Consider the following 20,370-nt stretch of genomic DNA (forward strand, 5'->3'; position numbering starts at 1 on the left):
GTGTGTGTGTCACCCTGTGAAGGACTGGCGCCCCCTCCAGGGTGTATTCCTGCCTTGTACCCAATGATTCCGGGTGGCTCTGGACCCACCACCACCCTGAACTGGATAAGCGGTTACAGACAATGAATGAATATTCAACCATGCTAGCATTTCAGAATCCTCATCTGGTCATTGAATCAACCCCAAACAATGTTTTTCCAAGAAAAAAAAATCTCATGTTCCTCCAAAATGGCTTAATTTTTCCTCTACATCTTCACATTTATTGAGTTTGTGTGAATCTATGAATATACTATTAGTCCCCACATCTCTCCCCATCAACCCCACTAGTCTGCAGCTGAAAAGCTCTGCCCTTCAAATTGATAGGATTCACTCAGTCATTAGGTTTATGACATAAAAACCCTGGCTATCTGAACTACAGTGTTAAAGTGGAAATGCTCAGCTGAAGCACTGACTATTTTCACACATGGCTCCTATGTAAATAAAATATAGACAGGTTAAAAAAGTAAAAAAAAAAAAAATAATAATAATATATATATATATATACTGAAAAGGGACTTTAAATATCTATAGAAACACGTATTATAAAATTCCCATATTCATATTATAATTATTTCTCAGCTGAGAGATCTTACTTTATTAAACATCTTTTCAGGTTAAATCAATAACTTATTTTCAGATGTATTTAATCATATAATGACATGTGGTGTTTTGCCATCGCAAGCACATGTAGTGCCAAGATAAATGGTTTTATTATGCTGTACCCTGGTGAGTTTTGCACAGTAGTTACTGAAGGACTATTTATCGCATCCCGTACTATACCAGAGAGAGAGAGAGAGAGAGAGAGAGAGAGAGAGAGAGAGAGAGAGAGAGAGAGAGAGAGCTCCACTCATAGTTGAGAAACTCCACTACCTGCTCGAATGTGCTGCGCTGTGACGTCAACTGCCCCAACGCCCTGCAGTGTCAGTGATTTTAGACCGACCTCTCGGGGTACCGCCGCTTCTAAAAACACATTCTCTTCTCTGGTTTTAGACTACAATGGTTGTTTTGGACGGTTAAAGCCCGAGTAGGGGTGTGTGCGGCTGATGAAGGACAACGGGAACATGGCGGAGTTGTGTTCGGATGCTCTGCTGGTTTTGCGGCGGAGGGAAACTGCCAACATGAGTCTCCCCTGACTCTCCACTCAACACTGCTACTAGAGGCTAACGCTAGCGCTCAGCTCTCCGACCGCAGCCTCGGCTCCTCGCACGGACGCAGGGCTTCTTCCTCACAGTGTTTTTATCTGCTTCACCGAGGAGTTGTCGTTAGGAAGAGGGTCTCCGCCGGGGTGGAGTTGCAGTTGAATTATGTATTCAGCGGCTAGCGCTGAGGGATAGCGTTAACTGAACTGAACCGACTCGGCTAGACATGAGCAGGTATTCGAGGCTTTGAGCTGTTTTGGTCACGTTTCGGTCCATCGCTGCATGTTGTACCGTCAGAAAGGTTAAAATGTAAAGCGAGTGTTGAATCCGACTTCTCGTGGCTTTGTTCTCGCCTCCGGTTTGTGTTCGGAGGCACAGACCGCGCTGTTCCAGTCTGGACTCGGAGACGCGTTTAATTCGACACGGCTCCTCGCCACAGAGCTCATTAACTTCACTCTACGATTTCTGACGGTGAGCCAAAGTTAGGCCCAGATCACCAGAGCACGTTAAAGCAGGTCTAGACGCTACAGTGCTAGCTAACCTTGCTGCTAATATTAAGCTGGTCTTGTAACTTGGGTCATCATTTTTGTAGCTAGCTTATCGTTCTTGGGGCAAAAGGCTCGTTGTTTAAACGTTGGGACGAATCTGCGGATGTTGGAGAACGGTACTATAACGTTTATTACTTTTTGTGTTTGCAGCTAGATGTAAGAGAAGTCGCCTAAAGTCAGCGTTTTATCAACACACTGCGGTTTCTCTGAAATCCAGAGTTTGTATCATTGATGTTGGTCTCACTCGGATAGGGCTGTTCGATTCCAGACACATTTAGAGTCGACATTGAGTCCGACCCCAAGTGATGGGAATCTGTGGAGTCGGCTCTATGAATGGACTGCACACATTAGCCTCAATTGCCAAACATCAAGACGTATACAAGGACAGTTACAAAACTACAGAGATTGACTAACGCTAAATTTTGACTAAGTTGACTTAGAGAGTTTGTTCTCGGTAACACATGCTCTGTAACCCTTTATGGTTTAATGTTTGACATTGCAAGCTATAGTCAACCTTGTCTGATGTAAGATAGCTGGGTTATTGGTGTGTAATTTGTATGTGTTTTTTAGACAGCGACTGTAGACTATTTCACCTGCTCGTTTTTAACTGCTCTGTGTGCAATGTAGTCGAATCTAGAGCTTTGGAGTCGATTCCCTAATGCCTGGAACAAATCAAAGAATCGATTCCAATTGGGATCGACTCCAAGCCCTACACTCAGACAAGAAAAGCAAGTTCCTAAGCAGTTTGGCTCAAAAGTAAGCCCCAATAACAATGCCTCGTCACAGCTATGCACACAACTGACAGTGAATGATAGCATGGCTCTCTCTGACTCTTTGCTGGGAAACGTTAATGTTACATTAATCAGACAATTGTTTGACAGTTGGTTACATTTGCTGGAGGCAGTAACTTGCTGAAGATTAAGATCAAAACACCTGGTGCCATTCTCAGGCACTCTCACCACTTTCTTGTCCTTGACTGTTAGGGGATGCCCTAAAAGAAGCAGTCATGTCGAGCAAAGCCTCGAGTAAGGAGAAGAAGTCTGGCCTGAGTAAGAAGCTGTTCCGCAGAGGCTCAGTGCGCTCTGTGGGCAGTTTTATGAGCAGAGTGCTGAAGACCCTGTCCACTCTCTCACACTTTGGTACCGAGCTCCATGCAGCAGAGGGCGACAAGGACGATGGTGGCTTTGCGTCGTTCAAGAGCGATGGTAAGGGTTCTGTAGCTTCAGATGAGAGTGACTGTGGTGGCTTCCTTCCACGGGACAAAACCCCTGGTGTGTCTGGTCTCAAGAACCATGGCAACACATGCTTCATGAATGCCATCCTGCAGTGCCTCAGCAACACTGACCTGTTTGCTGAGTACCTGGCACTGGAGCAGTTCAAGGGTGATGGTACAACTGAAGAAGATAAGCCCAAGACAAACGGGGTCCACCTCCAGAGGAAGACCTCTTCCAACCGCGGGGAGGTGACCGAACAGCTGGCTGGACTGGTCCGAGCTCTGTGGACCTTTGAGTACACTCCGCAGCACAGTAGAGATTTTAAAGTGAGTCCGATATGTGTACTTAATTGTGTAAAACTTTAGACTATTCAAGGAAACAAACTTGTGTTTCTGTAACAGTAAATAAAGGCCATTGGCCTTGTGAGGAAGATTCATTTTCAAGTCAGGGGTGCCTTTCCTAGTGTTTAGATCACCTTAACTGTTCGTGATGACATTTAATGTGCTTGGTTCACCATTTAAGTATTTTCCTTTGTTAAAATGCTTTTGGGAAACCATGATATGATGAGATTGTTTCCAACCCCAATGTAGCACACCTGGGGTCTGTCTGATTTAAGAAGGTTCCACTCGGAAAGGGTTTCTTACTAATGATTGATTCATGCTTAAAATAAAAAATATAAACATAAAAATTTCCGCATTGCAACACAGATAAGGGACTAATGGGTAATTGTGGCACACAGAGACTTAGAAGCTGCCCTGACGTATAAATCTTCAAAGTCTTAGCTCCAAAAATAACTTGATAAGTAATTTTTCATAATGTAAAATAACTCATACTTCCATAATTAGAAAGCAAATTGTTTATACCCTTAAAGGGCTCAAACCCACAGCGATATTGTTCATGTTTGGTGGAGTAGTATATGCATCATATTCTCAATATCTTTGTAGTCTAACATGATTTTTCATTACAAACTAAATTTGTGACTATATGCCACAATAAGTGTTGACTGAAGTGTTGAAGCACAAAAATGATCTACATTGGTAAAAGAGAAATCTCTGAATACCTGATCTGGTTAATTACCTAGTTCTGTGTATTAGAGCATGTTATCGCTAAATAGTCGTAAGATTGTGGGCACCAGAACCAGGCTTGTGTACAATGTCAAAGTGACTAGACTTTTGAATTTTGATAAACATTTGAGTTATATATATTAATGGCTCTGACATAAAATGACTAGTCGGTTCTTTAGAGATATTTAAAGATAAACTCTGCTTCAGTGCTGAAACATTATTAAGTTATAGGATATTTATAGAATATTTGAGTTTCTCTTGAATAGTAGTGTGCTGTTGCTTTATTGCTTGGAAAAAAATGGTAACCAAGAAATATCAGACAAGGAAGGAGTTAACTGATGGCTGAAATGTGTTCTGTGCCTAGCCTAAATTAACAGAAGGAAAATTTAAATTGATTAAATGTTTTATTGTTTTATTTATTTATTTATTTTTACAGAATGCTGTGTCAAAGCGTGCCATGCAGTACAGAGGAAATGCTCAGCATGATGCTCAAGAATTTCTCCTCTGGCTTCTGGACCGTGTGCATGAAGATCTAAACACTACTGGCCCTAATAGGCCTTCTTTGAAGGTAGGCTCTACCCGTATAATTGTGCTGTCTTCAAAGGTGACCTCAGGCCTCTTGGAAAAGTGATCTGATCATGATTATGAGTCTGATCATTGTTATTATTTTGTTGTTAGTACAGTTCTATATTTTTTAAGTACTCCAAAACATTGACACTGACTTAAAGTAGACGGCTTTCCCATATCCAATATCAGCCATCCTCAGTGCTGTTGGACAATATTAAAGGACTTCCAACCCAAGGCTGCTTGTAGTGTATAAACATGGCATGAGTTTGTATTTGCATTGATTTTTTTTTATTTAGAGCTTTAGATTTCAATCTGCTGAGTAGCTGGCATCAGAGCCTGTCTGCGAGTCAGGCTGATTTAAGGTCTAGCCTTCGCTGGAATGACATGTATAAAACAGTTTCTCTTATCAACTATCAATCTGAGAGCACCATGGACCAATTGGGCCAATAGACAAAAGACCTCACCGTAGATAACTTCATTTTGATTCATGTCCTGCTAGCTGTTGCAAGGGGACTGGTTGTGTTTATCTGCTCCATTGTGTCAGCTGTCCTGATCGGGGTCAGACACATAATAGAAACTCACCTGAGGTCACTCAGACTCACTGCTTCATCCACGCGGGTGATATGCTTCCCTGCCATTTTATCAAGGAGAATTTGGGCTGACAGTATAATGTAGCACAATAAAGTGCCAGGTACTTTATTTTTTTTCAACCAAAGAAAATTTCTTCTAAACATTCAGTTTGATTTGATTGCCTGTCACTGAAGTATTGAGAGAATAAAATAGCATTTAGATTTTTAATTATTAAAATGGTCCTTCATTTATTATGCTTTAAACAGATCTTGTTTTTCATTGCAATTCAACACTGAGGAACTGTTGGGCGTATGTGATGATTTACGAAATGGTGTTTCTGAATATATGTGACCAACCTTTATGATAAATCTGGAAACTTTTATATTTATATATGCTTGCTACAAGAGATCTTAAGCAATGCTTGTTTGTGGCATAATAATGAGCTTGCTGATGGCTTATAAATAGATCTGTTTGTAACCTGAAGTAAAGTTGTATTTGAATAATATTTGACTTTTCTGTTTTTACAAAATCAAAGCCACCCTTAGAGGAAGATGATGGAGCACTAGAAGGACCTTCACTCCCAATGTCTTCTGGCTCCTTTGTCCAAGAGCTTTTTCAGGCTCAGTACAGGTATTATTTTTTCTGTCCTATAACTGTGGATGATAAGGAATCAATATGTGCATCACAATACTTATATTATCAGCATCTGTAAATGGAATACTTTGGCATACTACACTACACAAAATGCATATTGTCATACTTCACAGCTTATTGCATGACTCTCTCTTTCTCTCTCTCTCTCTCTCTCTCTCTCTCTCTCTCTCTCAGATCCTCTCTCACCTGCCCACACTGTCAAAAGCAGAGCAACACTTTTGATCCTTTTCTCTGCATCTCCCTCCCAATCCCGTTACCTCACACTCGGTAAGTAAGAGCACATGGATTGTTTCTGTATGGTTATGCAGGGCAGTTAGGCCTTGCTACTTTTCAGGAGACTAGTGCAATATGAGAAGGTCTGCCCTTGAGGCATGCTCTCTTTGTACTGTGTTCTGTGGTGTAATAAAGCATTCCAGGCTGGAGGTCTTGAAGCTAACCTTGTTATTCTTTCATTTGTTCTGCAGTGGTTATGTGACTTAGGTTAACAATTTGGGTTGCTGCAGAGAGTTGGCGTACAATGCAAACATTCCCCTCTTATATGCTCTGAGAAGTAATAGTATGTACACAGATCAGTTATCGTGTAAATAAACCAGTTTTTTGTCTGACATTTAGACTAACAGGTTTTTGGTTGTGTAATTGGACCAAATCTTCATCACCATATGTTATAAAGAGTTTATTACTTTTTTTGAGGAGATACCAATGAATATTTTTCTCTCTGAATGTGCTGCTAAATGGTGCTACTTTTCTCACTGTTCTGAGTAGTGCCGTTGTCTTCTTGAGCTGGTTGCATTAGTGAGTTTATGTCTCTAGAGGCATAGAGACTATTTTGAGCTTCCTCTGTAGTGACTGATCACGGAGAAGGTTCTCTGTTCAATGCACATCCTTTTTTAAGCACACTCAATTTATTACTGCTCATTAATGATTAAAGATGTCACATTCTATGTATTAGAAGTATGACAGACATGATTTACTGCACACTAAGCCCCCAGTACATGAAGAATGATCCATTACATCACAATTGTCAGCGCAAGAAAGAATTGCCTAGTATGGCAGATTTGGGATTATTGTTTAAATTGAAATGGATATTAATAGGCAAGTTTTTTTGGTCCACATTGCTAGTTTATAAGGCTGAAGGCAGTTCTATAACCTCCCATGGTGGTCTTTTGCATTTATAGAGCCTTTGTTGTTGGAGATGTGTTGGGGTGAAATAGGTAATGTGAGGCTTATGTTCAGTGTTTTGTTGGAGAGGGCTGACCTGAGAGAAGAGGGACTGTACAAGCTCAGTGCACTGAAAGGATCATTACCTAAATGTACTATATTTGCTGCCCTAATGTTTGAGTGTATTTCTCTAGGGCTAGCTGTGTCACTCTCATTCATTTATATGTTTATGTTTAAGAAGTCTTAAGGTTCTTTGTAGCTCAAATTCCTGCCACTCCACAATCTGAATTTGTAGAGAGAAAAATGCTGTTTGTCAATAGTGGTTGGATTGTGTGCTTTCTGTCAGCTGCAGTGATGGGGTGATGCGAGTCCTATCAGTGAAGAGCCGCAGTTGATCTATACATTTCGCGTACCAAGCATATGAGGGAGGCTTTCAGTGCAGGCTGCGACGAATGTTTGTGTTGATAAGATTTATAGAATTGGAACATTTGTATGTGTTCATATTGTCATTTTTCTGCTGTGCTTTGTGGAGTGTCATGGATAAGGATAGATATTATTCAAAATGTTTAATACCAATAAGGATTTCCAAAATTTGAACATTTGTTTTAAATATAGCCTCATGTTATATTTAAAAAGAAAAAAATGTAATACATGTTTGAAAAGAATATAAAATTTCACTACACCAGCTGTAAAATTAAAATGACCTAATTTTCTCTATACTCATTTGTCATTGCATCAGTTTCACTTATCATACAAATGCGTACAAATGTTTTGTGCTTCTAAAATTAGACTGTAGATAAGCTGTTTCTCTGTACACATTGTTAGCCACAGGATCACATTAGAACAGGTATTTTTTTGGATGGTTAAACTTTTTCATCTCTGCAGTGACACTGATGTAATGTTGCTGTGTTTGTTTCAGTGGTATGAGTAGATCAGACACAGTAGTGCTGGTGGAGAGTTTATACATTGACTGGCCAGTGTATTAGACATAACTAACTTGAACATAAATATAACCAATAAAAAAAAAAAGAAAACGTGACAATCCAAGTATTACTGAACATGTTCTACAAAATGACTCTCACTGCAAATCATAAATTGCAAAGACAAACTAATTAGTTTGTGGTTGCTAACAGCATATAATCAGAAACAGAGCACACAGAATCACTGTAATTACTAAAGATAACATTTTGCAAATGTCCCCACCTTGAAAAACACAGTCCATAAAATCAGTTGTAAGTGTTTGAAAACATCAACCTTTTTTGCTTTTGATGATGCTGTTTATATAGTTTCATATGTTCTCTACATCTTCATGCATATCAGTCTAGCAGTCATGATAGATGAACTGTTTTACATGTATTACAGGAAACCATATATTTTTAAAAATATGTCCGAGCATTCCTATGTGTTTTCAACTGCTGGGGTCATGTATAATCGTGTCTCTGCAATATGCATTTTCCCCTGTTATAGTCAGATGACATAAAATTGTAAACTATATGCCAGCGTGTACACATTTTTAAACAGTGTTATGTTGGTTTTGGTAGCAATATATTTGTGTTAAATTAGATTATACTTTGACCTGAAGCTGTGTTAAAATCTGTTCTCAATCATGTTACTCTTGTCCCTCAGTCCCCTCTATGTGACTGTGGTCTATCAGGGAAAATACTCCCACTGTATGAGGATCGGGGTGGCTGTGCCCCTCAACAGCACTGTCTCCAGATTGAGAGAAGCTGTGTCACGTGAAACCAAGATCCCTCCAGATCAGGTACACTGAACAGCACTTCACTTAATTTTTTAACTAAATACAGATACAGAAAAAAGTTGCTTTGTTTTTGAAATTGATATGGTCAGGTGATGCATTTTGGCAAGACTTTTTCTATGTACACAAAAAGTCTTTTTCTCTCAAAATTGTTCATAAATTTGTCTAAATCTTTCTTAGTGAACACTTCTCCTTTGCAAAGGTAATCCATCCACCTCACAGCTGTGGCAAGATGCTGATTCGACACCATGATTATTGCACAGGTGTGCCTTAGTCTGGCCACAATAAAAGGCCACTCTAAAATGTGCAGGTTATTTTTACTGTATCGGGGGTTCTGTAGGGACAGAAACTTGGTCAGTATCTGGTGTGACCACCATTTGCCTCATGCAGTGCAACACATCTCCTTTGCATATAATTGATTAAGTTGTTGATTGTGGCCTGTTGAATTTTGGGCCACTCCTCTTTAATGGCTGTGCAAAGATCATGCTGCAAAATGAGGTGATGGTCGTGGATGAATGTCACAACAATCGGCAGTCAGGATCTCATCATGGTATCTCTCAGCATTCAAAATGTCATCAATAAAATGCACCCGTGTTTCTTGTCCATAACATACACCTGCCCATACCATATCCTCACCGCCACTCAAGTCCCAGCGTTGACATCGGCAAACTGCTCTCGAACACAACATTCAATTCATGGGCAACAGCTCTGGTGGACATTCCTGCATTCAGCATGCCAATTGCACGCTCCCCCAAACTTGTGACATCTGTGGCATTGTGCTCTGTGATAAAACTACACATTTTAAAGTGGCCTTTTTTGTGGCCATCCTAAGGCACACCTGTGCAATAATCATGGTGTCGATTCAGCATCTTGATATGCCACACCTGTGAGTTGGATGGATTATCTTGGCAAATGAGAAGTGCTCCCTAACAGATCAAGACAAATTTGTGAACAGTATCTGAGAGAAAAAGCGCTTTTGTGTGCATAGAAAAGGTTTTAAATATTTGAGGTCAGCTTATGAAAAATGGGTACAAAAACAAATTGCTTTTTTTTTGCTGTTGCGTTTATATATTTTGTTCAGTATATTTAAAAAATATTAACAGTGTAAAACGTTTTATCTCTGTAGGAAGGAAGTGATTTGGGTAGAGAATAATTTAGTAAATTTGATAAAAGTAACTTCCTTAATCATGTGTTTATTTTAAAACCATATGTCTAAATTCTCTTTCCAAACAGGGCAGGGTAACGTCTGCGTCTTGTTTTGACAAGAGTTACTGGTGCTTTTTAAGATATTGTCACAGGTTACTGTTGCCAACGAAAGGTTTCCTCAAAAAGATAATTGAAAAGATTATAATTATATAATTGAAAAGAAGCTAGTGTTTTTATTTGCCAGTGACAGATATGTATACTATTTTTAAACTGAAATGTAATAATGCTTAGGATTTTGATTGAAACATGTCTTTAGGACCAAGGAAAGACAATATTCTGTATATGATTTGAAATATTGCTTAGAGTAATTTTGTGCATGTTTAATTTAAGAGCATGCACTGTTCTTTTTCATACAGTTGATATATTCCAGCATTTTTCAGAAAAGGTTTTAAAACAGCCTTTTGAATTTGTGTTTTCTGAAGACTTCTTTCTGCAGTGTGGGCATAAACCCTAGAGACAGCACTGAGAAGGATCCACCACCCAAATTATACCTGCGCTGTGTTGGTCCTGACTAGAGGCGATAAGGCCAAAATGTTTTCACGTTTTTCAATATTTCAGTAGTCGATATTTATCACAATATTATAATTTTGTCCCACTTTGACAAAGGACGTCCTTCTAAAAATGTAGACTGCATACATACATACATCAAATTTTTATTAATATATATATACACACAATTTTTATATATATGTATGCGTGTATGTAGGTATGTGTGTATATATATGTGTGTGTGTGTGTACCGGAACTACTGGAACAATAAACGTGTCTTCTATGTTCATTTACAGTAATAACATGAGTATACGCACCTGATAGTGCTAACCCGGAATAAAAATGAAGGTTTACCCAAAGCTTATCATTATCAGGCAAAAATTTATCACAAAACAAATCAATATCATTTTATTGCTCAGCACAAGTCCTATTTGAAGAACTGTATGTAGTGATGCAAAAGTATGCAGAGCAACAAATGAGCTGTGTAAACCTGTTTGGTCACTGGAATTGAAAGAATGGACAGTAAATATAGAAATCAGGAGATGGTCATATTGTTATGATTAATCAGTGTAGAAAATTTAAAGATTACCAGTCATTGTGTTACTCAATATTCAGTTTTGAAATTCTCATATTAAAACATTAAATAGTGTCTGATAACCTGGGATATTGTTTTGCTCGTATTATTGCAAAAAGAATCAACAGGTGGATCAATCAATGTCTTGAGAGGCTGTTCTGTTCTTATCTATAGGGAAGCATCCTTACAATTTGTTCTTGTTCTTATTTAACCCGTTTTGACCAGTTCCATCTTTGTTCCTGCAGTTTGTCTTGACAGAAATGTATTACGACGGCTTCCATCGCTCTTTCTGTGATGATGATGATGATCTAGATATAATTCAAGAAAGTGACTCCATTTTTGCATTTGAAACCCCTGAGACATTCAGATTAGAAAACATTCGCTCCAAAAGAGGTAATTCTTTAACTGATATTTCTCTTTTTGATTGTAAAAGGAGATTCATTATTTTGACTATGGAATTAGCACTACTGCATACATAGAGCTCTTAGTGATACACAGATATCAGCATTTGGAAATTGAATTTATAGGGTAAACTAGCAGCATCTGTAATGCAATGTTACAATTCACAGGGAGCCTTCTTGCCAATCTCAATCAGAACAATCTGAAGTATGGCAATGAGAGCACTCGTACGCCATCTTTCATGCAAGGGGCTGTGAATCCAGCATCACCCAATAAAAACACAGGAGCTGAAAAGATGATCCTCTTGATCTGTAATAGAGCCTGCACAGGCCACCAAGCACGGAGGTAATTACTCAAACATCAAGACAATCACAATCGCAGTGATCGCATGTTTTTTTTTAAAGGATGTCATGAGAATGTCTTGCACTTTTCACATTAAAATAAAGGGAAAATTGTTGCTACCTTTTGTGTAAGGTTTGGCCTTCCATTTGTACTGTACATGGAACGCACTGTGACTTGGGATGTACTTCAAAAGGCAATTTTGGAGAAGATGCAACACCTACTGAGACAAGGGGTTTACATCCAGGTCAGTGTATGATTTTGCAGCTCATAAAAAATGGTTTACAGCAACTACTGTCCTTTTCTGTGGCTTAGTATTATTAAAAACACGCACTTAGATGTAAAATAGTTTTGATTTATTTCAGGTGGGACCCTTCAGTCTAAGGGTGGTTGGTGTAGTTGGCATCACATATTTGTTGCCTCAAGAAGAACATCCACTGTGTCACCCCACTGTGGAAAGGTTGGTCTTTATCTGAGCAAATTCTAAGAGTAAATTGAAGACTATCATAATGATATAGAGCACTTGCTTGAACTTCTCTCTTAAATTCTTAAATGCTTAAATTCTCTCTTTTTTTCCCCCTCCTTAATTGTTTAAAGTGGACATATTCACCAGTTCACCAACAAGATTTAGAAAGAGACTTATTTTGGTTGCTTAAACGAATCTGTCTTTTGCAGAGCGTACAAATCCTGCGGGCAAGGGGGCCCTCCTCATGTCAAGATTGTGGTGGAGTGGGACAAAGAGACCAAGGATTAGTGAGTGCAGCCTGAATAGCAATCATTTGTGCTTGCTGCTCTTTGATGTTCTGTAGGCTTCTAGTGTGTACTGAAAAGCAGTCTTAGGAGAAATAGTCATAAATTATATGTCAAAATGGCAAAGAAAATGGAACAAAGAACTCCACTCATCTTAAAAGAATTGTTTGAAATGTAATTGGAAGACTCTTGCTTTCTGTTGTGGCTGTGTTGTCAGAATTCCTTAACCACAACAAATTTAGCATTAAATGTAGTCCCTTTGAGAAACCAAATAAACATATAATTGATGAGTAGTTGATGTGTTTTAAAAGGTTGTGTTATGGCTCTCCCTACAGTCTGTTTGGCCACACTGAGGAAGAGTACATTCCTGATGCTGAGAGCGTCTATCTGCACCGTGAGCAGCATCATCAGCCCCAGGCCTGTACCCTTGCTCAGTGCTTCCAGCTCTACACCAAAGAGGAACAGGTAATGACTGAGTTAGTTGGCTTATTCACTGTCTTTTAGTGTACTAGGAAAGACAGAAAAAAAAGCTGCAGTGCACTCATTTTACCCAAGACATTTATTCCATTTCCTTAAGGCCAGATTTGCCCAAACAGACAGTAAATGAAAGGGTAACCAGATTTCTGCTGTCTATGGTGTTTTGTAAATTGCTACGTTCTGCAGGCATGACTTGAACCCTGAAACTGGGCCATGTTCAGTATAAATATAACCTGTGGTAAGCCAGAGCTGGCGTTAGTCATTGGTAGCATGGTTTAAAGCTGGTTTTAAGGAGAAACGAAGGCAAAGTTGAAAGTAAGAATGAGCAGTGCAAAACAAACGCTGTGAAGTTGATGTGCTATCAGAAGCGGCTGCATTCAGTTGTTCATGGCTGCTTCCTGTGCTGCATGGTGTTTTAGCTAGCCCCAGATGATGCTTGGCGCTGCCCTCACTGCAAGCAGCTGCAGCAAGGCCGCATAAAACTCAGCCTGTGGACCCTACCTGATGTTCTCATCCTGCATCTCAAAAGATTCAGACAGGTACAGAATGTCCATATTTTTGGCTTTTAAAGGGGTTTCAACAATTTACAACATTTCTGCATGATTACATCAGATCTAAATAAAGTTATGCAGAGTGATATAATACAGAATATTTAAACAGGGAGGATCGTAATATGTACTATTAGAAACTCTGTCTTGTACATCGCCACCATGAACAGATTTTAAAATGTAAAGGTTTTAGGTCAAAACCTTATATGAAAACTTTTGTTAAACAAAGCTCTAGGCAGGAGATATTGCCACCTCTGCAAATACCACTAGTAATACTAGTATTAAAGTGTGTGCCACTATTCTGTAGGAAGGAGACAGGAGGGTGAAGATGCAAAACATGGTGCGGTTCCCACTGGTTGGCATGGACATGGCCCCTCACATGGTGAAGAGGAGCCAGAGCAGCTGGAGCCTCCCTTCACACTGGTCCCCTTGGCGACGACCTTACGGCCTTGGTCGTAATCCCGAAGACTACTTCTATGACCTGTATGCTGTATGCAATCACCATGGCAACATGCATGGAGGACATTACACAGGTAACGACATGCAAGAAAGCCAGGGTTACTGTGCTGGCTTTTGGATTGTAAGTCTAAACAAGCTCTGTTTTGTAGGTGTTGCAACCGCAATGTTGTAAAGGACAAAGATTGGTAATGTGGTTAAAATGCATGAAGAAAATATAGGCACATTAGTTAAGTTAAGCAGGATTTGAATGAACAATCTAGAAGATTTCCAAGTCTGAAGTTTTTACCCATTTCTCTTGCAGCATACTGTAAGAACTCAATTGATGGACACTGGTACTGCTTTGATGATAGTGACGTCCAACACATACCTGATGAGGATGTGTGCCAGCAGACCGCCTACATTCTGTTCTACCAGAGGAGGACCGCTATTCCCTCATGGTCTGCCAACAGCTCTGTGGCGGGTGAGTCACCATACTTTTATTTCTGAGCTGTTCAAATGGCAGATGAGCATAAATGCTCTGACTTTTAGCTGACTTGTTTGGCATTCCAGCCCTGGGATAACACTTCATCTGAATATGACTCTGTCTACTCTGCCTGTGGCAGATGGATTCCAGCTGATGACTTGTTAGTGACAAATAAAATTCCTGCATTTTTTCTTCATGTTTTCTTTCTTTCATGAGCTAAATGGCTTATTTAAATCTATCTCCTTTTTTATTAGGATTCTGACTTGATGGTTTCTTATGTTGTTTGGTTCAGGCTCCACCAGTTCCTCTTTGTGTGAACACTGGGTTAACCGCCTTTCGGGAAGCAGGCCACCTAGTCTTGCCTCAGGAGCCTCCTCAAGACGCACGTCCCTGGCTTCTTTGGCTGAGTCTGTGGAGTTCCCTGGAGATCGCAGTGAAGACGACGGTGAGGAGCATGTTTGGGCTCTTAATATCTGCATGATTGCTTATACTATTTCTTTTAACTCACATGTAAATTCAGCTGTTTTTCACAGTGTTTCTATGTCATTTTAGTTATCTCATGGAAATGAAATCAACTAGTTAAGCTGGAGTGTCTTGCAGGTCCTCTGCAAGCTAAGTTTTAAAACAAGTTAAATGTGTAGAAGCACTGTGAAATAGCCCAAATATTTTTGAACATTATCTTTTTAAATATCTGACTTTATATGTAACCTTGATCTTGTGTGTTCTTGGGCATTCAACAGTTGCCTCTTGATGACTCTCTTTGCTTTCCCTTCTCTGGCTCTCTAGCACTAACACAGGATCTGTCGCCTTGTTCAGTTAAGCCAAAAATGCATGCTGCTGTTCTTTCCATTCAGTCTAGTATCAGCGCATTAGTTTAAATCTCTGTCCTTTTCGTTAAGGAGGATTCTCCACCCGACCCTTTGTGAGGAGCATTCAACGTCAGAGCTTATCTTCCAGATCCTCCATAGCCAGCCCGCTGGCCATCAGCGAGAACGGGTCAAAGCCCTCTTGGCCGCTGTCTGCCAAGTTGCAGATGAGATCCAACTCGCCCTCCCGCTTCTCTTTAGACTCCCGTTCTTCGCCACCCTTGGAGAGGATCGGAGAGGCCTGTGACGACAAGGTGTCCACGTCGTGTTTCGGCAGCTACAGCAGACATGAGCGCCACCCTGGCAACAAGGCTCCGCTGGCCATGATGGAAGGCAATGGGATCGATGACAGTAGCAGTAAAAGGAACATAGATGAAGCCTACTGCAGGGCTCCGACGCCAGCAGACAAGAAAAGCTCCAAAGGTGAGCCTTTGGACAACAACAACCAGATCACTGCTGTGGACCAGAACTTGCAAGGTACTCCTTCAAAAGATAAGAGGCACAAGAGCTCAGGGGGATCTGCACCCAAGGTGGAGGGATCTGGGACAAAAAAGAGCTCAACCAAAACAAAGGGGGACCAAGACAAAGAAAAGCACTCTAAGAAACGCCAGAGCACATCTTCACAGAAGGCTCCTCCTCAAACAAGTTCCAGCCCTCAAAGCAAGGGTGCCAAAGTGACCAATTTGAAAGAGAAGAGTGACTCTACCAAAACCAACAAAGGGGTCTCTTCAGGAACCCCCTCCAAGAAAAAGGAGTCTTCTCAGGCACAGGATGCAACATCACCTGGAGCGGTGAAAAACAAGCAGCGTCTGACCTCCACCCCACAGCCCTCTGCTTCCCTGTCACCCACTGCGAAGAAAAGCTCCACACCCACAGATAAAAGCTCAGCCTCCGGTAGGAAGAAGCCCACTGACAGGAGCTCAAGCCGGGACTCGCCCCATTCTAGCCCCATTGCAGACAAGCCAAGAGCTAGCGCAGCTCCACGAACGTCCCAGCCCAAGGTTGCTGAGGCAGGCAGAATAGAGAGGAGGCCTGTGAGAAGCTCCAGCAGCAGTTCCTCAGTCACAAGCCTGCGCTCCCCCAGTGTATCCTCAAAGGACCTACGCCGTAGCAGCAAGTCCGAAGACAAGGGCCTTTCCTTCTTCAAAAGCGCCCTGCGACAGAAAGAGACCCGCCGTTCGGCCGATCTGGGCAAGACCACTATCCTCGCAAAGAAGGTTGGTGAGAGGACAGCCAGGTCCAGCAGCCAGAATAAACTTGGCACAGAAGAGGGTGAGGGGAATGCCTCCCAGCAGGGTTCCTCTGCCTCTCTCTGCAGTAAGGCTGCTAGCGAAGACAAGGAGTCATCCAAATCCAGCACCCCTGTCAAACGCTCTCTGTTACCTGTAGGAAAGTCCAAGTCTTCCAATTCTGAGACTAATCTTAAATCTCCTGTCAATGGGAGAAGGCCCCTCGAAAAGATGCCCTCTTCTAGAAAGCTTTCTTCCAGCATGCAATCCTCTGCACACCCAACACAGACGCCTCAATGATATTTGAATAGCAGTTTCATTATTTTCTGTAATGCAGCTATTTTTTGATGTGCCTAAGATGAATATATATATATATAAAAAAGTATATATAAATTATATAGGATCTACCTTTTACTTATGTACATGATCAGAAGCGCCTTTTTATCCTGCCATGGAACCAAAATTGTTGCCTCTGGCAAGGTGTGGTATATAAATATACTACTGTTCACCACTCTAAATAGGAATGTTTTAACTTAGCACTTTGTATATATTGTTTTCTGTTTCAAATATTGCTCAACTATCAACAGACTTTATGTAATGTGTGTTTTTAACTCTGTACTATTTTATTTTCCTCTGAGAAGTCAACTGGGTCTTAAAATTCCTGGGAGTTCTCCCATCAAAATTGCTCCACTTCTACTCTTGGTGCTATTCAAAGGGCAATGATTCTTTGGTGTAAAAGGAAGAATGGGATTCCAATCTAGTCTAGGGAAGGTGATACAGTTAAACCCCTGCATGGTGACATCTGTCAGAACACTCTGTGGTACTCCCTAAGGTTTTTCCCTTTATACTATGGAATATTAAGTGTTCCAGTAGCATAACTGCCCTTAGAAGTGTACACAGCATCGCCTACTGTAGATAGCTGAATTGTATGAATGAGAGCTCTTTTGAAATTAGACAATCTTAAATTTTTTTACATTTTTATTTAAAGTTTACTCTTGTGAAATGCTGTGTGTGCTTTGCTGTCCATTTGCAGACAGAGGTAAAGGTAACATAACTGCATGGATTTTTGTTTGGTAATGAGAATGCACAGTTGTACTTGAATCATTTTTTACATTTTTTTTCATGCCTGCCAAATCCAATGCTAACAGCTTTAGTCATTAGATTTAGCTTAGCTTGCATTAAACCAGGGTTGAGCCCTTTGTGTAAGTTTGTACCTCCATACTAATCTGTGGATTATCAGTGCAATAGTTTTCAGACCTTTGTAGATGGGACAAAATATTTACTTCTATATTCAAGAAATATAACACATTTACTAAATGTGTACCATTTTTAAATGCTTTAGCTATTTTCCTCCAGTGAATTTTTTTTATTTAATTTTTCATTTTTTTTTATTTAAAGATGTATGTATGCAATAGAAATGAAAATAATTTAATCAAGGTATATCATAAAAGAATCTTCTGGTATGCTGTGCCATTCAATAAGTTATGGAACTCCACCCCCAAGAGAATATCACTTTAGAAAAGACTGTTGACCATAGATCCATGGGCATGCTGCCATCCAATTAAGATTTTTTGGGTATATTTTCTCAGGCGGCCAATAAGACTTTTTATGTGTCAAAGTTCTCACAAACAATTCATGTCCATATAAACCTCTTCAATTTAATATGGTCCAGATCCATATTATATATATTTTTTGTCAGAACTTGCAACATATTCTATGCTGAAAAAGCATTTTAGCTCAGATATAGTACAGAGAATCAGGTGATTGTAGCACTATAAGGCTTTGGGAATTTGGTGCTTGATCACATAAACAACTGCTGTCTACAAAAAGCCTTAGACAAGCAGTGAAAACATATTTTGAAAAAAATTACACTGAGGTGCTCTTCACAGGAACTTTGATGAACATTGAACGTGTTCTTGTAAAATTCACCCTCTGAACACTTTTGCCATTTCCAAAATGGATACTGTCAAATAAGTGCATCAATACTACTACTATTGAAAGGTCCAATTAGTTCCTTGTAGTTTATCAGTGGTGACTAAAGCAGACCACATAGCAGTTAATATACACATTTAAATCGCCTCTCCTGTTTATATATACATTTCTTTTGTACCCCAGCAGTTAACAGGCTTGCTACTGTAACTTCATTTCTGTAACTTTCATTTTATTTCTGTACTGAGAGTTTCTCTCATTATGAACAATTAAATCAATACCTAATGAGTATTTATGTACCAGAAAGATCTGATGCCAATAATATGTATCAGTTGGTACTATTGGTGCACTACCCTGAATTGCAGAGAATAGTTTAACTTTGGGTGTAGCTTTTTTGTTTTGCAAGGGAACAGTTTTATTTGTGCCCTGAAATGACCATTTGAAGAATTTCGGCAAGCAGTATTGCATGATGACACTGATGCATGAACATAACTATGCAAGCGAATGTTGCTGAGAAAAAATTGAGTCTGGTTACCAATATTTCTGTAATTCCTAAACATCAGCAGTGGAAAGCATGGATTGTATTCCCTTATTGCTGGTTTTGCACACTTGTGTTGTAGCTTTCTTTGGTTAAAAGATTGTAATGGAAGAGCATTAGGCTGTAGCCCTTTTTTTCCCCTCTCACTGCTTTTGACTCATAAGCTTTAAAAAGGGATATCCCCTTATATCCCATGAGCACATGTTTTTATTTTTTACGTTTATGACCTGAAAACTTGTTGACTTCACCTTTTTCTTGTTCTCATACTCCTGTCATGCTCACACATCAAATATTGTATGCAGGATTGTATGGGATTAGTGTTCTGACAATAGTTCTTTCCATGATTGCGTTCCACAACTTCCCATCAGTCCACATCTTGATCTTGTCTACACCAGTTTTTGTTATGCTAATCACAAAGCCCACATGCCATTTATGTCATACTGTAACTTATTGCCGATATCCAATATATGGCAGCATATTGAGGGAAACAAAAAACACACACACAAGGTTTACTCCACTTCAGGAAAGTGTTTTGGCTCTTTGTACTTCAAGAAGACTTAAGTCTGGATTGTATGTATATGAGAAATATCTCGAGTGCAAATAACAGGTTTGTAAGCCTTAGGTTAGAACAGATTCATTAATTGTTATAAATCCTCTCAATATTATTGAATGAAGTTCCTACTCCTGGTTTACACACTGGACTTGAATTGTTTTAGAGTTGGAAAGAGCCCCACGTGCCATCCTCATGTACTTTACACTACTTACGCTGGTGCCCCTTTGGCTGTGAGTAACTTGGGCTTTTCTTGTACAAACAGAACCTGTACAATAGTCTTAAAGGTTGACCAAAATATTGTAATATTTGGAAACATACCATGTTAATGTTTTGTTGCATGAGACTGCGTCAAAGGCTTTGTTAATTTATTTGTATGTTTTGTTAAATGTGTATGCACTTTTCATAAACTTGTTTTTTTATTTTTTTTTAAAGAATGCATTTCTTTGAGAAAACCATTTATATTCATGACATTGGTTCACCAATGTAAGACAGACGTCGACATGTAATTAAAATATAGACCTGCATTAGAGGTCTGAGCTCAGATTTTTCTTGGTATCCTTTCATCATGACCATGCACAGTAGCGTATATTCAAATACACAGATACATTCATCAGCCATTACAAATTATATATAGTATTACAAATAATAACTTAGTTGCGACGATTTTTACTGGTTTTAGAGACAGTAGCCCTTCATTAGAGGTCAGTTTCTGACTCTCAGATATTTTTTTCAGGACTGGATTTCTTAACATAGCAGGCTATACTGACATGTGTAAAAACAACAGCAGTACATGTGTACCTGAACCACTCGTTGTAGCAGCACTAATACAACCATGTGACTGT

The 20,370-nt window shown here is 39.7% G+C and overlaps 1 protein-coding gene across 3 annotated transcripts; it reads left to right on the forward strand.

The window, feature by feature from the left end:
- Positions 1–934: 934 nt before the first annotated feature.
- usp31 (ubiquitin specific peptidase 31) lies at positions 935–20,060 on the forward strand. 3 transcript variants are annotated; one of them, XM_066674227.1, is made up of 17 exons: positions 935–1,412; positions 2,710–3,266; positions 4,441–4,572; positions 5,677–5,771; positions 5,970–6,062; positions 8,580–8,715; positions 11,224–11,371; positions 11,548–11,722; positions 11,852–11,963; positions 12,082–12,176; positions 12,392–12,469; positions 12,802–12,931; positions 13,363–13,482; positions 13,799–14,024; positions 14,252–14,410; positions 14,706–14,858; positions 15,313–20,060. In XM_066674227.1, exons 2-17 carry the CDS (start codon positions 2,733–2,735, stop codon positions 16,806–16,808), a joined length of 3,882 nt encoding a protein of 1,293 aa, XP_066530324.1. In that variant the 5' UTR covers positions 935–1,412; positions 2,710–2,732; the 3' UTR covers positions 16,809–20,060. The 3 variants fall into 3 exon arrangements, with proteins under 3 accessions (XP_066530324.1, XP_066530323.1, XP_066530325.1); XM_066674226.1 differs by having other exon boundaries at positions 935–3,266; XM_066674228.1 differs by having other exon boundaries at positions 935–3,266; positions 15,316–20,060.
- Positions 20,061–20,370: the final 310 nt, after the last annotated feature.

The sequence above is a fragment of the Hoplias malabaricus genome, chromosome 6, assembly GCF_029633855.1.
Source record: "Hoplias malabaricus isolate fHopMal1 chromosome 6, fHopMal1.hap1, whole genome shotgun sequence".
Taxonomy (NCBI): Eukaryota; Metazoa; Chordata; class Actinopteri; order Characiformes; family Erythrinidae; genus Hoplias; species Hoplias malabaricus.